Genomic DNA, 16,736 nt, shown 5'->3' with positions numbered 1-16,736 from the left:
TCATAATGTACCATCTATTCTTGAGGAGTGTGGAGTTACGGTTCCCCCTTTTTGAGGATGGAGTATCTATATAAATTACTTTGAAATTCTTCTGCATGGGAGAGTTATCTCTGCTGCCTCATTTATGTATTTATTCCAGAATTTATTTATATCTATTTGTACAAAGGGATAATTATTTTATACTTTGGATTATAGTCCAGTACTAATTTATTTATTTGTTGCTCAAATTATTCCAGTTTTGACTGCCCCAAACAATCTATGGATTCAGTGCAATTCCTATCAAAATACCATCCTAAAATTTGTATGGAACCACAAAAGACCCTGAATAGCTATATCAATCTTGAGAAAGAAGAACAAAACTGGGGGGTATCATGGCCCTGACTTCAAACTATACAAAAAAATGACAGTAATCAAAATGGTATGGTATTAGCACAAGAACAGATACATAGACCAATGGGACAGAATAAAGAATGCAGAAATAAACCCATGCCTATATGGTCAATTAATATATGACAAAGGAAGCAATAATATACAATGGGGGAAAGACAGATTATTTAATAAATGGTGCTGGGAAAACTGGGCAGGTAAAGGCAAAATAATTAAAATGGACCACTGTCTTACAACACCACACACAAAAATAAACTCAAAATTGATTAAAGAACTAAATATAAGACCTGAAACCATAAAACTTCTAGAAGAGATAGGCAATACACTCTTGAGCACTGGCATTAGTAATTTTTTTCTAGATGTTTCTTCCCATGTGAGAGAAACAAAGGCAAAAATAAACAAATGGAAATACATGAAACTAAAAGCTTCTTCACAACAAAGGAAACTACAACAAAATGAAAAGGCAATCTACTGTATGGGAGAATATATTTGCAAATCATATATCCAATAAGGGGCTGATATGCAAAATATATAAAGAATTCATACAACTCAACACCAAACAAATAATCCAATTAAAAAATGGGCAGAGGACCTGAATAGACATTTTTCCAAAAAAGACATACAGACGGCCAACAGACACATAAAAAGATGCTCAACACCATTAATCATCAGGGAAATGCAAATCAAAACCACAGTGAGATGTCACCTCACACCAGTCAGTATGGCCACTATCCAAAAGACAAGAATGAACAAGTGGAGAAAAGGGACCCCTCATACACTGCTGGTGAGATTGTCAATTGGTATAGCCACTGTGCAAAGAAGTATGGAGTTTTCTCAAAAAGCTAAAGACAGAATATGACCCAGCAATTCCATAGGAACCAAACTACCATATATGACCCATCAATTCTGCCACTGGGAATTTAACTCAAAGAAAACAAAATAACTAATTTGAAAAGATATGTTTATTGTATATACTAATATGTTTATTGCAGTATTATTTATAATACCCAAAATATGGAAACAACCTAAATGTCCACTGATAGATGAATGGATAAAAGCATAGTGGTACATATATATGGTGAAATATTACTCATCCATAAAAAATAATGAAATCTTGCCATTTGCAAAACATGAATTGACCTAGAGGTTATTGGTCTAAGTGAAATAAATCAGACAGAGAAAGAGAAATGCCAGGTCATTTCACTTGTATGTGGAATCTAAAAAACAAAACAAATGAACAAACAAACTAGAAATAGACTCATAGACACAGAGAACAGACTGTTGGTTGCCATAAGGATGGGGGATGGGGAGACAGGTGAAATAGGTGAAAGGGGGAAAATAGTGAGAATGTTTGATATCTTCATCTGGGTGATGGTCAAATGAGTATAAGGACATGTCAAAATGCATTGAGTTTTACACTGAGATTTGTGCATAAAAAATATAATTTTTCCATTTTGGCCAGTTGGACTGAGTTGTCTTATGTCCCTTTGGCAAAATATCATTTGTGTAGGTTTTTGGTTTTTATTTTATTTTTATTTTTTTAAGAACTTCCTCACTTTCTGTCACTATAAGGTTTTCAGTCTCATTCCCTGTTTCCTACTCTAGGCCTAGAATCAACCATTTCTCCAAAGAGCCTTAGTTCCTTTTATTGAAGGTATTAGACACCAAGATTTGGGTGCTAGATTTACTTGCTACTATTAGGGAATTTTTGCTTCTAGGGTCTCTCAACTCACAGATCAAGGACTATATGCATTTACTAACCTGTATGTACTCTTCTATAAATATTTTCATGTGTAACCATCTGTAACTATATTAAGCTAAACATTAGTGCACACCAGTGTCTCCACTTCTAACCCATTATAACATGGATCTAACCTCCTCACTTCCTTATTGTGGGCTACCACTCTAACAGGGAGAAACTTGACTCCCACCATCTGCCATACATTTACTAAATTTTCAATTTCAGTATACATGTATAGTGGTATCAGAATTATTAAGCCATATTCCCAAGGGAAAACCCAAAAGTTTTGGCAATTAAATTCCCATAAGCAATGTATGAAGGTTTGATTCCCCTCATCCTCAATAATACTTGTTTCATATAAAAATAGAAAACTGAATGAACATGTACATACAAGATGTCGAGATACCCAGCCATCTTCCTTTACCAGGAATTCTAGAATTCTTGCACCAGGACTTTTATCTTCCAGGCAGGATACTCAAAGTGTTCTCTCTGGAGGGTCTAAAAAGGATCCAAGAGAAATGATGTGACATTGATGATTCCTCAATACAGCAGCCTAGTTAGGTTACCTTTGGAACTCAGTCCACAAATTCACACTAAGTTTCTGCACAGTGAGTTTCCGTTTCTCACTATCATATAAGGAGACAATCAGAGACCACGAAAGTTCAGAGGAAAGCCTCTAACATAAGCCAACAAAACAAGTAGCAAAAGACAACATGGAATAAACAGACTCTGAAATGAGAAGAAACTTAGTAACCTTAAAAACCTCAGAAATAGAAAATATTACAACCACAAAAAGAGAACAGAATGCTATAAAAAATAAATGCTCAGAGAACAAACCTAGTTTCTAACAAGTAATACAAAATTATAGCAGAAATGAAAAACTCAGCTAAAAGCCTGAAAAGATGTTAGGATAAAAAATTAGTAGATAAAGTAATAAAAATATCAGAGGACCAGATTAGGAGGTCTAATAAATTACAGTTTCACAAGAGAATATAGAAAACACAGAGGAAAGGGTATCACTAAAGATACTATTTGAACAAAATTTCCAGGATTGGAACATGAGTTTTCAGATTTAAGTCTCTCAGCCTAGTGCAAACATGGCCAGGAAGCCACAGAAACCTGTCAATCTGAAGGGGCCACACGTGTCTGGTGTGCATGGCTCGAAACCATAAGCAGAGCAAATCAAGGACACAATAAACCAGGACATTCCACTTCTCTTCTGCAAGGCTTTGGCTCCCCATCTGGGCATGAGGCTAAAGTTTCTCACAGACCCAGCACATGAGAATGGAAATAGGTCAGTTAGTTCTTAAAATGTAAAGAATTGAGATAGTTGCCACATGCATGTGTTAGTTACTTGGGATTTATACTCTCTATATAGAGCAACCTCTGACAAATACAATGGCACAGGGCAGCTTCCAAAATACCTGAGATCCATTACAAATCCTGTCACACAGAACCTGTTCTAGTGAATGTTAGCTACCAGTGGACACCAGGCCATTCAAATCTTGAGAAACCCAAGTTTCTCTGCACCTCCTTACACACAGGGCTATTACTATCAAGCATCTCCAGGTCCTGTGCTCTGGAGAGGCTTCTGCTTGCTATTGCCAAGACTGTCCAGGAAGTAAGTCTCTTAGACAATAAAAAAGAAACATACACAGTCATTGCTACAGCCCCCAAGCTTTAAGTGCACCGAACTCACAATATTGTGGTGAAGCCTCTGTATCATGATTTCCTAGGAAATCAACTTATCCTAAATGTAAAATGTATAAAAATGTTAAGTCAGGGCCACATAATGGAATGACTACAGAATGCAGGCACATAAAGATGCTGAGGCCAGCAGGTCAGGACCTATGTTTCAGTTACTGCTACACTGATTCAGTCTTGAGAACATTCCCAGAACTAAAACCCATGAGGTTACAGTGCCTGTCGGGACCCTGCAGGCAGAAGGAAACTTCTGGATAATTTTTACCCCTAGCAATGGTGTAGGGGTCCTGGAAAAACACAGGCTTTGGTGGCAGTGAGGCTGTTTGAAATTCCAACCCTGTCACTTATTGAGATCATGGGTAAATTACTTAACCTCTTGGTTCTTAAAAAGAGCAGGTTGTTTTTAATCCACATCTTCCTCTTCAGCTTTATTTAGAACTTACATTTTTAGTCATGACTATACCCTGGCCAGAGAAAGCGTCTTTAGAGGAAATTTTCCAAAAACAACCCAGCTTTCCAGCCAATCAGCAATTGCTAAATGACCACTATTTAAACAGCAAATGGCTCTAGAAAGAACATTAATGAAGCAATTACTTAAATTGCTAATGAATGGTAAATAAGAGTGAGAAGGATATGGACAGATGAGAGAAAGCATGGGAGAAGGAGCACAAGGAAGCATTTCCTGGCTTTTCTCAAGTGAGGTTCTTAAATGCAGAAGTTTGATTGCCTGTGGCTTCTGAGGCCATAAATTGTGGTCATTTCTAATCTGAAACATTCTTGAAAGGCCATTGCAAATATGATTCTCTGCCACTGCAGTGGCTGGGGTTACCTGGGGAAATCATGCCTTTGTAGTTCATGTGAAAGAAACTAGGGACACTGATGAGGGACTAAGAATGGCAGCTTCTTAGCCCATCAGCCGAGCCTGTCGAAGTTCTGGCTTTTCAGAACAAGCCTCTCTGGCCTTGGCAGTTACTGCATAAGGCCACCCTCAGGTGGTGAAGCAGAGGTCCTGACTGCCTTGTGTTAGCAGAACCTTCTGACACTCACTCGTCATGACACTGAAGGGAGGGTCCCTACCATACCACTGATGTCTTCACTCTCCTCCAGGCACACGGAGGAGAGTTCACTTGCTCTCTGACTTAGGGAGTATCAGAGTCAGAAGTCACAGAGAGCAGCTGACCTGGCCTCTCCATGTTGTGGATGAGAACTGGAGGTTTGCACTGAGAAGGTGATTTTTCTGAAGGTGACTCAGAAGCCTTACTTCTACTTCCTCATTCTGTCACTGACAGGCTGCCCCCAGCTTTGATCTTGCCACTGCACATAATCCCCAGTGCTCAGATGGCCGTGGGGAGGCAACATCCTGGGTCATGGGGGTGTAAGTGTCTGAATTAGGTGGAGCCCAAGATGCCTCTTGGCTTACTTATTTATTGCTGTTCCTTGAAGGGAGGAAGTATATTGAGGTCCTTCAGCACCTTGTTTCTTATCCCCTAAACTCAGATTAAGAGGAAATAAAAAGACCTGGCAGTTTGACATTTACAAAGCATTTTCACATATATTGTGGGTTTGGATCTTCATAAAGACACTGTGTGGTAGGTAAGACAGAGTTTTTCCATTTTATAGACAGAGTTCTCAGGAGGCTACAGTCAGACGTAGCTTTTTCAATTCTAGATGAAACATCGGCTGGTATTCCTTGCTTTCTTATCTACCTGAGGAAGTCCACTGAGTCATCTAGAAACAATCTGAAGATCTTTGCTTTAATTTTCTTAAACTTGACTAGAGCTATCCATCCCATGCTGTCTTTCTGTTATCACAGGATGTACATATAACATCTCCCAAGTAAAAGGCACACCCCATGTTCATATTGCTTGTACGTCACACACACTTCTGACTGCCATTGATATCATAAATCCTTTCTTAGATAACATAGGCTTGACAAAAGTGAAAACAAATAGGTAACTTGAATATAAAAGCATTTGCCTTCTGTTTGTGTTCCTGTCACACTCACAACTATCTTTCATAGAGAAATATCTGTAATTCAGTGGTGCTGGCAAAGAAAAAGAAAAGCACTGGATTGCAATTTTCTACCACTATGCTACTTACTCATATAGCACTTCAAAAAAATGCTTCTTTTTTTTCTATTACTCCCATTTTATAGATGAGGACATTGAGCTTTAATGAGCTGAGGTGAAATGGATTACCTGTGTATCTCTACCAGCACTTCGCACAGGTGCTCCGTAAGTATTTGCTGAATGAAAGAGTATTTACTTCTACTTCTTTTTGCACTTAATATTCAAATCAATGGCAGAATTAGTTAATTTTTTTTTCTCAGAGAAGTGCACACCATGGAAAGGTGCCTCTGGGAATGCAAATAGCCTACTGGATATATTAGGCAACCATAAACAAATGGAGACTTGCACTGATGTAATTAAGAATAGAAAATACAAACCTATGTACAGAACCATGATTTACAGTCAAACTCACCTGCCTTGAAAGCTTGTATTAGATTGGTCCTCATTTGATTACTAAGCTGGTGTTTCAGTGCAAAGCATATGCTTGTGGGCCCCCAGGTTTGCTGGGCTTATGAATTAGCTAATAACTTTGAAACGAACCTTTTAAGGGAGGATTGGTTTATGCCTCAGCAATGCAAACATGTGCAAGTGAAAATATATGCATATCAACTGGTTATTTTTGCAGGGAAGACAAATGTGTAAAATATGTTTATCAGAAAAAAATTCTGGTTTTGACTGTTTGCCGAACGTTACACAAATAATTAGTGATATTGTTAAATGCTCAGTGGCTCTTCCAAGACTTCTTTTTTGGCATCAAATATGTTCGTTCTCCAGCGTATGGGCATATATGATAATTTAAAGTATTCATAGAACATAGCTGCTGGGTTGACTTATAAAATGGGCTGCTGTTGTTTTATCTCTCTCATTTATCCTTTTCAGATTCTCTCTCAGATCTGAGAACCTGAAATGAGATTTTTGTCAAAACTCTTAACTTAGCTTTTCCAAATTGTAAGTTAAATATCCTAAAGCACTTGTTCATTTTGTCCACGTGCTTCCCTCTACCATACCTCCTTTTCTTTCTAGTAAACTTAGAGAGTAATATTTTGAATACAAATTATTAGAAATAATGTAAGCAACATGTAAGTGCTAGAATATGAGAACTTAGTTTTCTCCCCTGCCCCAGCCCCACTATGCACAACTTCTTGAAAAGCTGAAGTCATCTAAAATAAAGTTTCTTCAGTTCCACTTCCCAGACTCAATGGATGTTAATATGAATAAACTGTTGTTTCCACAGTAAACCTTGGGTCTTATCACCCTGTGAAAAAAGAACATTTGTCAATACTCTTTGATGTCTTCCCTAAAATGCAGCAGCTTTGGGATATCAGTAAAGTAAAATCCCCCACCTCAGTGCAGACTCACTGGGGTCGGTGGGGTTCCCAGCACGGTGCATTCAATCTGTCGCCAAGTCAAGGTCTTTCCACTGAAGCGAAGCCTGGCCGAGAGAGGAGGCACCTGGAGGAGGTGTTGTTTTAGAGCCAAGTGGCAGAATTGTGTGGGATATCTCTTATATTTGGAGAGAAGAATTATATCTGGGGAGCAAGAACCCTGCTAGAGATAAAATGCCAACCTTGAGACATAATGGCATTTCAAAAATGGGCACAGTTGTGGTATAGTGATGGAGGTAAAAATCCAAGACAATGGGGAGACTGTGTTACAGGAGCAGGAGGCAAGACTAAGGAACCACCAAAAAGGAGGCCGCTTGGCTACCACCCAGAGCAGAGCAGCAGGGCAAAGCACAAAGCAGCAGAAGAGATCAAATGCATTTTGAAGAGTAGTGAGACCACCCCATTTTAGACCCAGAATCTGAGTTGGTGCATGGACATCAACTGCACTGCACAGAGTCCACCCACCTGGTGGAAGGGCCTACGGAGTATAATCGGTGACTCTGGAACAGCTTTCTATGTTGACAGACAGTAAGTGCACTAGATAGGGTGAGGATTCAATAATAAGGGTAATTCAATAATATGGGTAATAATATGTATGGACAGTTATCCATACAATATCAAATATTAGTTAATTTTTTTTTATCCATACCAATATCAAATACAGATATTGCTGTATATCTGAAACCAATATAAGATTGTATATCAGTGATACTTCAGTAAAAATCCAAAGAGTGAATCAGGCCTCACAGTCTCATTAGGCAGGTTCCAAAGTCATGATTCTAGCTGAACAGACATTTCATGGATCCTCCTCAACGCTGCCCACTTCTAAGAAGAGTGGGAAAAAAATAATGAGACCCAGCATCGCTCAGGGAAAGGGGGAAAGGAGGAAGGCAAGGGGGCTGGATGGCAGGCAACATGAGGCATTGGCCACTGGGAAATACATGTAGCGCTTATATTGACGGAAATCAGAAAACTTGGATGATCGAAGAAAAAACTCTTCACATCAGAATCTAAAAAAAAAAAGCCACACAAATAAAGGCCCTTTATTTCCCCCTCTGTATGCAATGACTTGCTTTGAGTTTTAACATGGGTGGAAAAGCCAGATGGCGGCAGACAGGCTTATTATAGAAAGTCCACTTGTTCTGAAGTTTTCTCAGCACTCTCCATCGTTGCTGAGTGAGGTTTTGTTTTATTTCCTTCTTAAGTGTAGGGCAGGCAAGTACCAAAATTTGTATAAATTCTGAAACCTTTTCATGAAAATTTCTATTCAATACCTCCAATACATGATATATGATGCCACCACAGGAAAACCAGTGTTGCTACAGACGTTAATCATAATTATGAAAATTTTTAATTTAAATGTAGGGCTGAACACACAAAATACAGTGCAAGGCCATCTGTTAGTTTTCCATCTGGGCTCATTTGCAAAATACATTCTGTTTCTTTCCCCCCTCCCCCCTCTATTTATAATCTTCCCTTGGAAAACAAATATGCCTAATCTGTGGCATGCCAGAGCTGAAGTTAGCTATTTACAAGTGGCTTTTAATAGACATGGCTATACAGTTGAAATCAGCAACAGAAACTTCTTCAAGTTTCTTTTTCTCTTGATGGGTGAGAAACCTCCTTAGACTTTTGTCAGTAGACTTCTCCTTTGAGCATGCTCATCCCCACATAAAGATGGTTTTAGAGCTTATCTGCAAAGAATACTGAAAGAGGGGATATTCCTCTATTTCTCTTGGTATGATATTAAGAATAATATCTAACACTTTAGAGCTGTCAAAGCAGCATTATTTATAATAGACACACAAATGTCTATCAATTGATGAATGGATAAACACAATGTGGTATATCCATAAGCAGGCTCTAATTCAGTCATAAAAATGAAGTATTGATACATGCTACCATGTGGCTAAACCTTGGGGCATTATGTTAAGTGAAAAGAGCCAGACAAAAAAGGCCACGTATTGTTTGACTTCATTTATGTGAAATCTATAGAGACAGAAAGTTGGATAAGTAGTTCCCTAGGGCTGGTAGGTGGGAATGGGGAAATGGAGAATGACCTCTAAAGAGATGATAAAAATATTGTAAAATTAGAAGATGATGGTAGCACAATTTTGTGAATATACTTAAAAGTATTGAATTTGCACACTTAAAGGCAGATAAACTTTCTGATGGGTGTAAATTATATTACAATAAAGGTATTTAAAAAACCTGTGGTGCTGGACAGAGATGTAGAAATCAGTCTATTTTTTACATTTTAAAGATGGAGCAGTGAGGTCCTGGGAGGTAAAATGATTATTACTCGGTTAGTGTTAAGGTTTCTAGGCCTCCATCAAGGGTTCCCCTGATACATAGTGCTGAATGGTGGTACTGACGAATTCAGTGAGTGGTACTGATAGAGTGGATTGAAGGACAGATTCAAGTGGGAGGACCAATCAGGAAGCTACTGCACTAGACCCAAATAACGGCAAGGAGGGCTTTTAAAGATGCTGGTGATAGTAAGAATACAGTTTGTGCACACAGTAGATCTTTTGGAGGTAAATTCTTTATGACTTTGGATCTGATTATGGAAGAAGTGGAGGGAAGGGCTATAGAAGAATAAGGTGTTTTGATCTAGAAACTTAGAGAAAATAGAAACTGGAAAAGAAAGAAGATGACTTTAATTCTTGAAATGAGTTTGAGTCATTCATAGAGCACAAAGTACAGACACAAAACAGGAAGCTTGCATGGCAGAACTCAAACTTTGTCAGAAAGCTCAGGGCCAGAGACAAAGAAGGGAATCATCTGGTGGACACGGGTAGTGGGTAGGGAAGGTGCTGAATGGGTGCAGCTGCTGTGGAGCCAGAACAGAACAGAGACTGGGTAGAATGCTGGGGCTCCTATCTACAAGGGCCGAGAGAACAAAGGGGACAGGCAGAGGAAAAGCAAAAGACAGATTCCAAAGTAAAGGCGCAAACCAGGACAGGTCAGCAAAGACAAGGGAGCAGATCTATGTGGATTCCTCTGAAAGTGCTGGGATGGATTTTGGAGCTATTGCTGGGGGCTTTGTTCTTTCATGGAGCTTTTAGTTGACTTAGGCAGTTAGTGGGAAATAAATTCAGTAACTTGTGACAAACAAAAGCTCTGACTCTGGAGATAGGAAAGATGAGAAAAAATCTGCAAGAATTAAACTTGATGAGAAGAGAAAAAAGTGAATAGCATTAAAATATGGACAAAAGCAGCTGGACACTTTGAAAAACAAGGCTATAATGACAAATTTTGTTGCAAAAAGGAAAATATAGTTCCCAGAAGATCTACTGCCACAATGAGAGGGAAAATGTGTTAGTAGGCTTTTTTTTTTGCATTTCTGCCCTAGTGGAGTGAGGGAACAAAGGTATGAAGCCCTTTTGTTTATTTCCCTTACGTTTAGGAAGTTAACCAAATTCTGTACTTCCCAATCCTGAGAAGTTTAGGTTGAGAATAAGGTCAGACAAAGGTCTCTGAAAATAAAGTTCAGATGCATAGTTTCCCACTAGGAAATCATATGGGGTGTTACTGCAGGACACTGTTATTTCCAAAAAATCATGTTTCTAGTATTTGCTTATTTACGAGACTCATGGTTTGATCCTAGGGATTCAAAGAATGTGCCCTTAAGGAGTTCATAGTTAAGTAATAGGCAAACAGGGAGACCACCTGTTTCCAAGTCATGAGATCAATGCCATGACAGAGGCATGCCCATCTCTGCAAAGGCCTGGCAAAGGGGTGCAGAGGAGGGTTTTCAGAGGAGGTCATGCCTGCACTGAATCTCAAGGGATGAATAGGACTTCTGCAGGCAGACTGGAGGTGGGCATAGGGGCCATTTCTCTCAGTGGACAGAGCAGGAGCAAAGGGCCTCTGATACGAAAGACTATGCACACTTAGGGAACTATAAGGAGTTGGTCATAGCCGAAGCGCTGCTGATAAGGAGCAACAGCAGAAGCTCCTCCCAGAGACAACTGCTGGGACCAGATCACCTGGCTTTATATCAATGCCCCAGAAGCAGACCCTCAGGCAAGGGCTGGGGTGCAGGTAGTCCATGAAGCACAGAGAACAGGGAGAGGAGGCCTAGAAGTCAAAGGCTGAGTCAGTGAGTGGGTTACAGCCATGGCACCTGGGGCTCAATCCCACTGCAATTTCCCAGGAAAGTGAGAGACTCCCACTTCAGAATCACCACAGGGGAGGATGGGGGTGAGATTTACTCTGGGGGTGGTAAGCCCCCACCCCACAGTTATATTTTTAGAGTGAACCTGCTGCCTGCTTGCCGCCTTCCCTTCTCACAGGCAGATACGCAGACAGAAAGGGAAGGTGCAGTGGGAAGCTGTGGGTAAGAAACCATCCCCCACACGTGTGGGGACAGGGCACCGAGGATATCAGGACAGAACATCACTGGTGTCTGCCAAGCAGCCAAAGCAGGCGACTTGTTTCCCCTTTTCCCCGTATCTAGCTCATACCCACCTCTGTGGCTTTGCCCAGGACATTCCCTCCCGCTCCACTCTGCACTGGTGCATCCTTCACCTGCTCACTCCCTCAGTGTTCACAGTGCACAGCCGGAGCACCTCCCTCTGCTGTGAACGCACAGGATGCATGCCCACTATCGTACATACAGAATACTGACCACACACTACCTTTGGTCTTTGTAGTCTCTGCACCTTCTGTCCCACTTAAATCGTTGGTTCCTCAAGGGCAAGGATTGCATCTTACTGTCTTTATATTACCCACGTGTCCAGAACATACTAGTATTGATTGATCTGTTCTGTGAACCTTTGGGAAACCAAGCTTTCCAGTAATTCAGTCAGTCCAGTGCCACTTCAAAATGCATGTTTATAATATGGAGACAATAAATGAAGCCACCTTTGAGGTGCAGAAATGTGGTGTATTACAATGCAAACCAAATTAGTCAAATACAGGGTTCTGACTTCTTGAAAGCCTTCTGTCAAAAATAAATGAACTGATAGATGTAGGAACATTGTTATATATTTGAAACCAAATCGAAGAATCAGAGCAGATGTAAGACATAAAAGAAAGACAACACACTGACTTTAAATGCATACAACATAAAACATTCATGTCTGCTTCCTAATATTCATTTAAAATTTCTGCCCTTTGCACCACCTTAATTTTGGATACCACCACTCCCTATTGGCATTGTGAAGACCGGTACATTTTCTAAAAATCTGTATTTATTTTGGTATGTATTTTCTGACATGTCAACTGGCATGGAAATCCTTGGCCTTGAGAGGTCTGAGTTGCATTTTTATATTTACCCAGTGAACGTGCTGTTTCTCACTAAAGTCAGTTGAACTAGATGGGCCAGTTTCTCTTGTCAGCTTCTTGTAAGCTTTGAACTGGGAAAAGAAATACACAGCAGGGTAATCTAACTCTTTGAAATTGGGACAACTAGGAAAGATGCACTGTGGTATTGATTTGTAATAGGCTTTGTTCAGACATCAGTCTATAATGTGGTAAGGTTTCTTCCTGGATTAAGATGTCCAGTGGTTGTAAATGAAAAGCTGTCCTCTTTTGGGGGGAAGGGTGCTGAGGTGATGTGAGTATATAATTTTCCATTATTTCCTGTGTGAGACTTTTGGCATTTGAGAAAAGGCATGTCCTTTCATTAGTGGCACAAAAGGCAGTGTACAAGGATGTGTCAATGTAGGAGTTAATACATCACACAGTTTTTCTTGTGTGGAGTTGAAGAAGCTGAAGGAGCCACTCTCTCTGGCTTTTTATACTGATACTGTTACTCAGAGCTCATAGTATGCTGGGCGAGGTCCCAGTGCTTTTACAGCTGTGCATTTGTCGTCCTGTTTTATCCTCATCAGGACTGTAGAAGCTGTGCATCCATCAGTATGTTTTAGAGATGTGCACACTGGGGCTCATAGAAGGGAGGGGACCTGGTCCCAGCTCCGAGCTCCTAGAGAGAGGGACTGAGAGCAGGGTTGAGATTCGTTTCTCTCCAAAGGCCAGAAACTGAACACAAGCCCACACTGCCTGCACCCTAAAAGCTTCACTGGTCAGACTAGGGGGTTAGCCTGCTGGGTATTTACGGACTTCCCTCCTTGCTGGTGTAAGGGAGGTGAGTCAGATGATTCCTTTCAGAAAGCATTATTTAAGCTATTTTAAATTTTAAACCAAACCTCTTTTCAAAGGGCTTAATTCTAAAAATTTACCTACTCTGGCTCCATGTAAGATGTCCCTGGAAATCATTGGGATGGGTTTTGTCTGGTTATTTTCAATCAGGCATGTAATCCCAATCAGGATTGCTTGAGTCACAGGGTTTTAGAATTCCAGGTGATTTTTAAGTATGGATAATTTTGTGAGTGTATTTGATTCTTTTCTACTGTAAAAACACTTAACTACGAACTATTTAAATCTTGATATCTGTCCATAGTGATATATGACATTAAAATTTTACAATAATGATAAATTATTCTTGTAAGCTTTGAACTGGGAAAAGAAATACACAGCAGGGTAATCTAACCCTTTGAAATTGGGACAACTAGGAAAGATGTATATCTTGCATAATGCTGTATAAAGCAGTGAGGCCATGGCCCTCTCCTATTTTTATTTCATTTCTTTCAGTGTATCTTACTGTTTAAATCCCCATCACTTAGGCTTCCCATGAGGTTGAGTACAGTATGTTCAGGAATAATATGCATTTTTTCCAGTGTCAGGACTTCAGTCTCATTGCAGAGCCCCATAACTGTACATATACCTGGACGAATGCCATAAAGGGGTGAAGGAAGAAGGAAACAGCATAAGGACATCTCTCATGTCTAATTTCCATGCCTTCCCATGGAGGTTGATGCCTTCCTTTGCACTACATTAAGTCACATCCCTCCAAAAGACGTGGAAGTCCTAACACCCAGTACTTATGAATGTGACCGCCTTTGGAAATAAGGTCCTCACAGATGGTCAAGCAAGATGATGTCATTAGGTTGGGTCAGAATTCAATACAATGGTTTCCTTATGAAAATGGGAATTTTGGACACATGAACAGTGACTCATGTGAAGATTAGGGTTTTGCTGCCACAAGCCAGTGAATGCCAACGATTTCCAGCAAACCACCAGAAGCTAGGAGGATTATAGGAAAGGTTCTCCCTTGCATCCTCAGGGGGAGCCCACCCTGCCAACACCTTGAGTTTAAGAATTTAGCCTGCATAACTGTAAGACAGTACATCTCTGTCGTTTAAGCCAGCCACATGTGGTCCTTTGTTACAGCAACCCTAGGAAATGAACGTGCATTTTATCCCAGGGCTGGACTGGCTCCTTGGTCCCCTCCTCTCTCCCTCACAAGACAGACCCACTGTCTTTGGGCCTCCTACACTTTCTCTTAACCAGGACCTTTACCACTTGAGTCTAGAGAGACTCAAGCTCGAAGCATAGAGGGATGTCAGACAGATACCGAGGGCTCTGTTCAGAGGGACCCCAAGTGCAGAGTGCCAGATATGGTCACCACCTCACCCTTTTAAACGAAATACTGGTATTGCAGTCGTATGATCCAAACACCGGAAGAATGGTGACATCATGCTTTTGCTCTGGTATTGCAATTTTCTTTATTATGCCATTTCTCCTTTAATTTCAGCATGTCATTGTAAGGAATTTAATATGAGGAAGAAAGGAGCTCATTTATAGGGGTCACTTATGTAGGAAAACACATTCAGTATTTCAGTGTAGAAAACAAATGAAAGCATAATGAAATGCCCCCCAAAGGCTACATAATGGCCTTCTTGCTGCATCAATTTGGATTTGGGTACAGAGATAAACATGTGGCTTGAGGTGTCTGAATTCCTGTGGGAGGGAACTCCCTGTTTTGTGGACATGTGCTCCCTGAATCCTCCCTTTGACTTTCAAAGATGCCTTACTAATGTCAGTTATTCAAGGCAAAAGTTTATTAGTTTGTTTTAGCATTATTTCAACTCCAAACTGCACTTTCTTAATGTTAAAAAAATATAATGTCACTGTCTCCGAGTAGCTTTTCTTTAATATCTGGAGCTATTGAAGGGGAATGATTCTGGGAAGAGTCTTAGCTGCTGGGAGTGGGAGAGAGTCTTTAGTTTATTGAGAACAACAGCTTCACTATTGTCTTATCTCAGTCTCTACCAACTGGCTTCAGAATCTTGGAGGTTTTAATCTGGGTACAAATGTCAGTCCTGGGAGTTCCTCATTCTTGGTGTCCAGGACACCTTGTCCATATGAGTTTTGATTGTCTTTTGTTTCATACTGTCACCAAAAGAACTGTGTGAATGGTAACATTGAAAGAGGCTTCTTCCCACCCCCACCCCCACAACAGCCAAGGGCCAAGGGGAAGTATTCACTGACCTGCAGGTCAGATACTTTGTGTGTCCCTTTAATGACTTAAGCGGAAAAAAGCTGTTCCTCACTATCTTCGGCAGAGGTCTTGATACAAGCAGGGCAGTTAAATCCTCCTTCCCAGCCTAAAGGAGAGGGCTCAGGTTTCCCAACAATCTTCCTGTGATGCTGCGCAATGCCTTCATTTTCCCTCATACGTTCAACAAATGTTTGAGGGTTTGCCATGTGCCAGGCATTGTGCTAGGCTCTGAGGTTTTATAGTGAATAAAACAGAACCCTGCCTGCAGTAGGGGATGCCCATGGGATCTCTATTCATATCAGGAGATGTTAATGGTCATAAGGAGAGCCAGAAGGGGAGACAGGGTGGCCAGGGGAGGCCTCTGTGATAGGGAATATTAGAGCAAAGACTGCCACGCAGTGAGGGAGCACCTTGGTGCTGTCTGGGTACAGACATCTCAAGGAGAACGGAGGTGGAAGGGGAAGTAGCTTGGCTTGCTTGAGGGGCAGCACGAAGACTGGCCTAAAGCAAATAACTGACAGGTGGGGCATAAGAAGTCCCAGCTTCCTTGCTTTGTAGGGGACAAACTCGGGTAAAACGAGTCCTCTACATGTCCTCTGAGGGATCAGGCTGCAGGTGTGACCCCGCCCGAAATCACACTCTTTGCTCAGCCTCCTCCACTCCCATGCCCTGCTCTTCCTGTCCCCTTGATGCTCTCTTCTCAGAACACTTCTTTAATGGGTCATTTGACCAAGAATCCTCATCTTGAGGTCTGCTGCTAAAATAGTAGCTATTGAAGAGTTCCATGCAAATGACTGCTGCGATCTAACTTAATATTTTTAAGGATCACACTGACTGTTGTGTGGAGAACCAGGGAGAGGAGAAATGGTGGGACAAGGGAGACCCACTGGAAAGCGTTTGCAGTAGTCCAGGAAATGATGGTGACTTGGATAAGGTCAGCAGTGGTGAGTAGGTGAGAAGTGATTGGACTCTGAAATATTCTGAAGGTACAATTAACAAGATTTGATGACGAAGTGGTGATGGGGGTGTGAGAGAAAGAAAGGAATCAAGGATGATTCCAAAGCTTCTGGCCATGAATTGGGAAGGACAGAGTTGTACAT

The 16,736-nt window shown here is 40.8% G+C and overlaps 1 protein-coding gene across 1 annotated transcript in view; it reads right to left on the bottom strand.

Moving 5' to 3' along the window:
* Positions 1–365: 365 nt before the first annotated feature.
* The window catches only part of DMRT2 (doublesex and mab-3 related transcription factor 2), a 702,116-nt gene continuing 685,745 nt past the window's right edge, over positions 366–16,736 (bottom strand). Inside the window, exon 7 of the mRNA XM_057498608.1 lies at positions 366–2,626. Within this exon, the coding sequence (XP_057354591.1) occupies positions 2,584–2,626 (43 nt within the window). The 3' untranslated portion in view covers positions 366–2,583. The remainder of the gene's footprint in view (positions 2,627–16,736) is intronic.

The sequence above is a fragment of the Manis pentadactyla genome, chromosome 3, assembly GCF_030020395.1.
Source record: "Manis pentadactyla isolate mManPen7 chromosome 3, mManPen7.hap1, whole genome shotgun sequence".
NCBI lineage: Eukaryota > Metazoa > Chordata > Mammalia > Pholidota > Manidae > Manis > Manis pentadactyla.
Note: the sequence above shows the minus strand (reverse complement) of the source record. Positions and strands in the feature narration are given on the sequence as shown.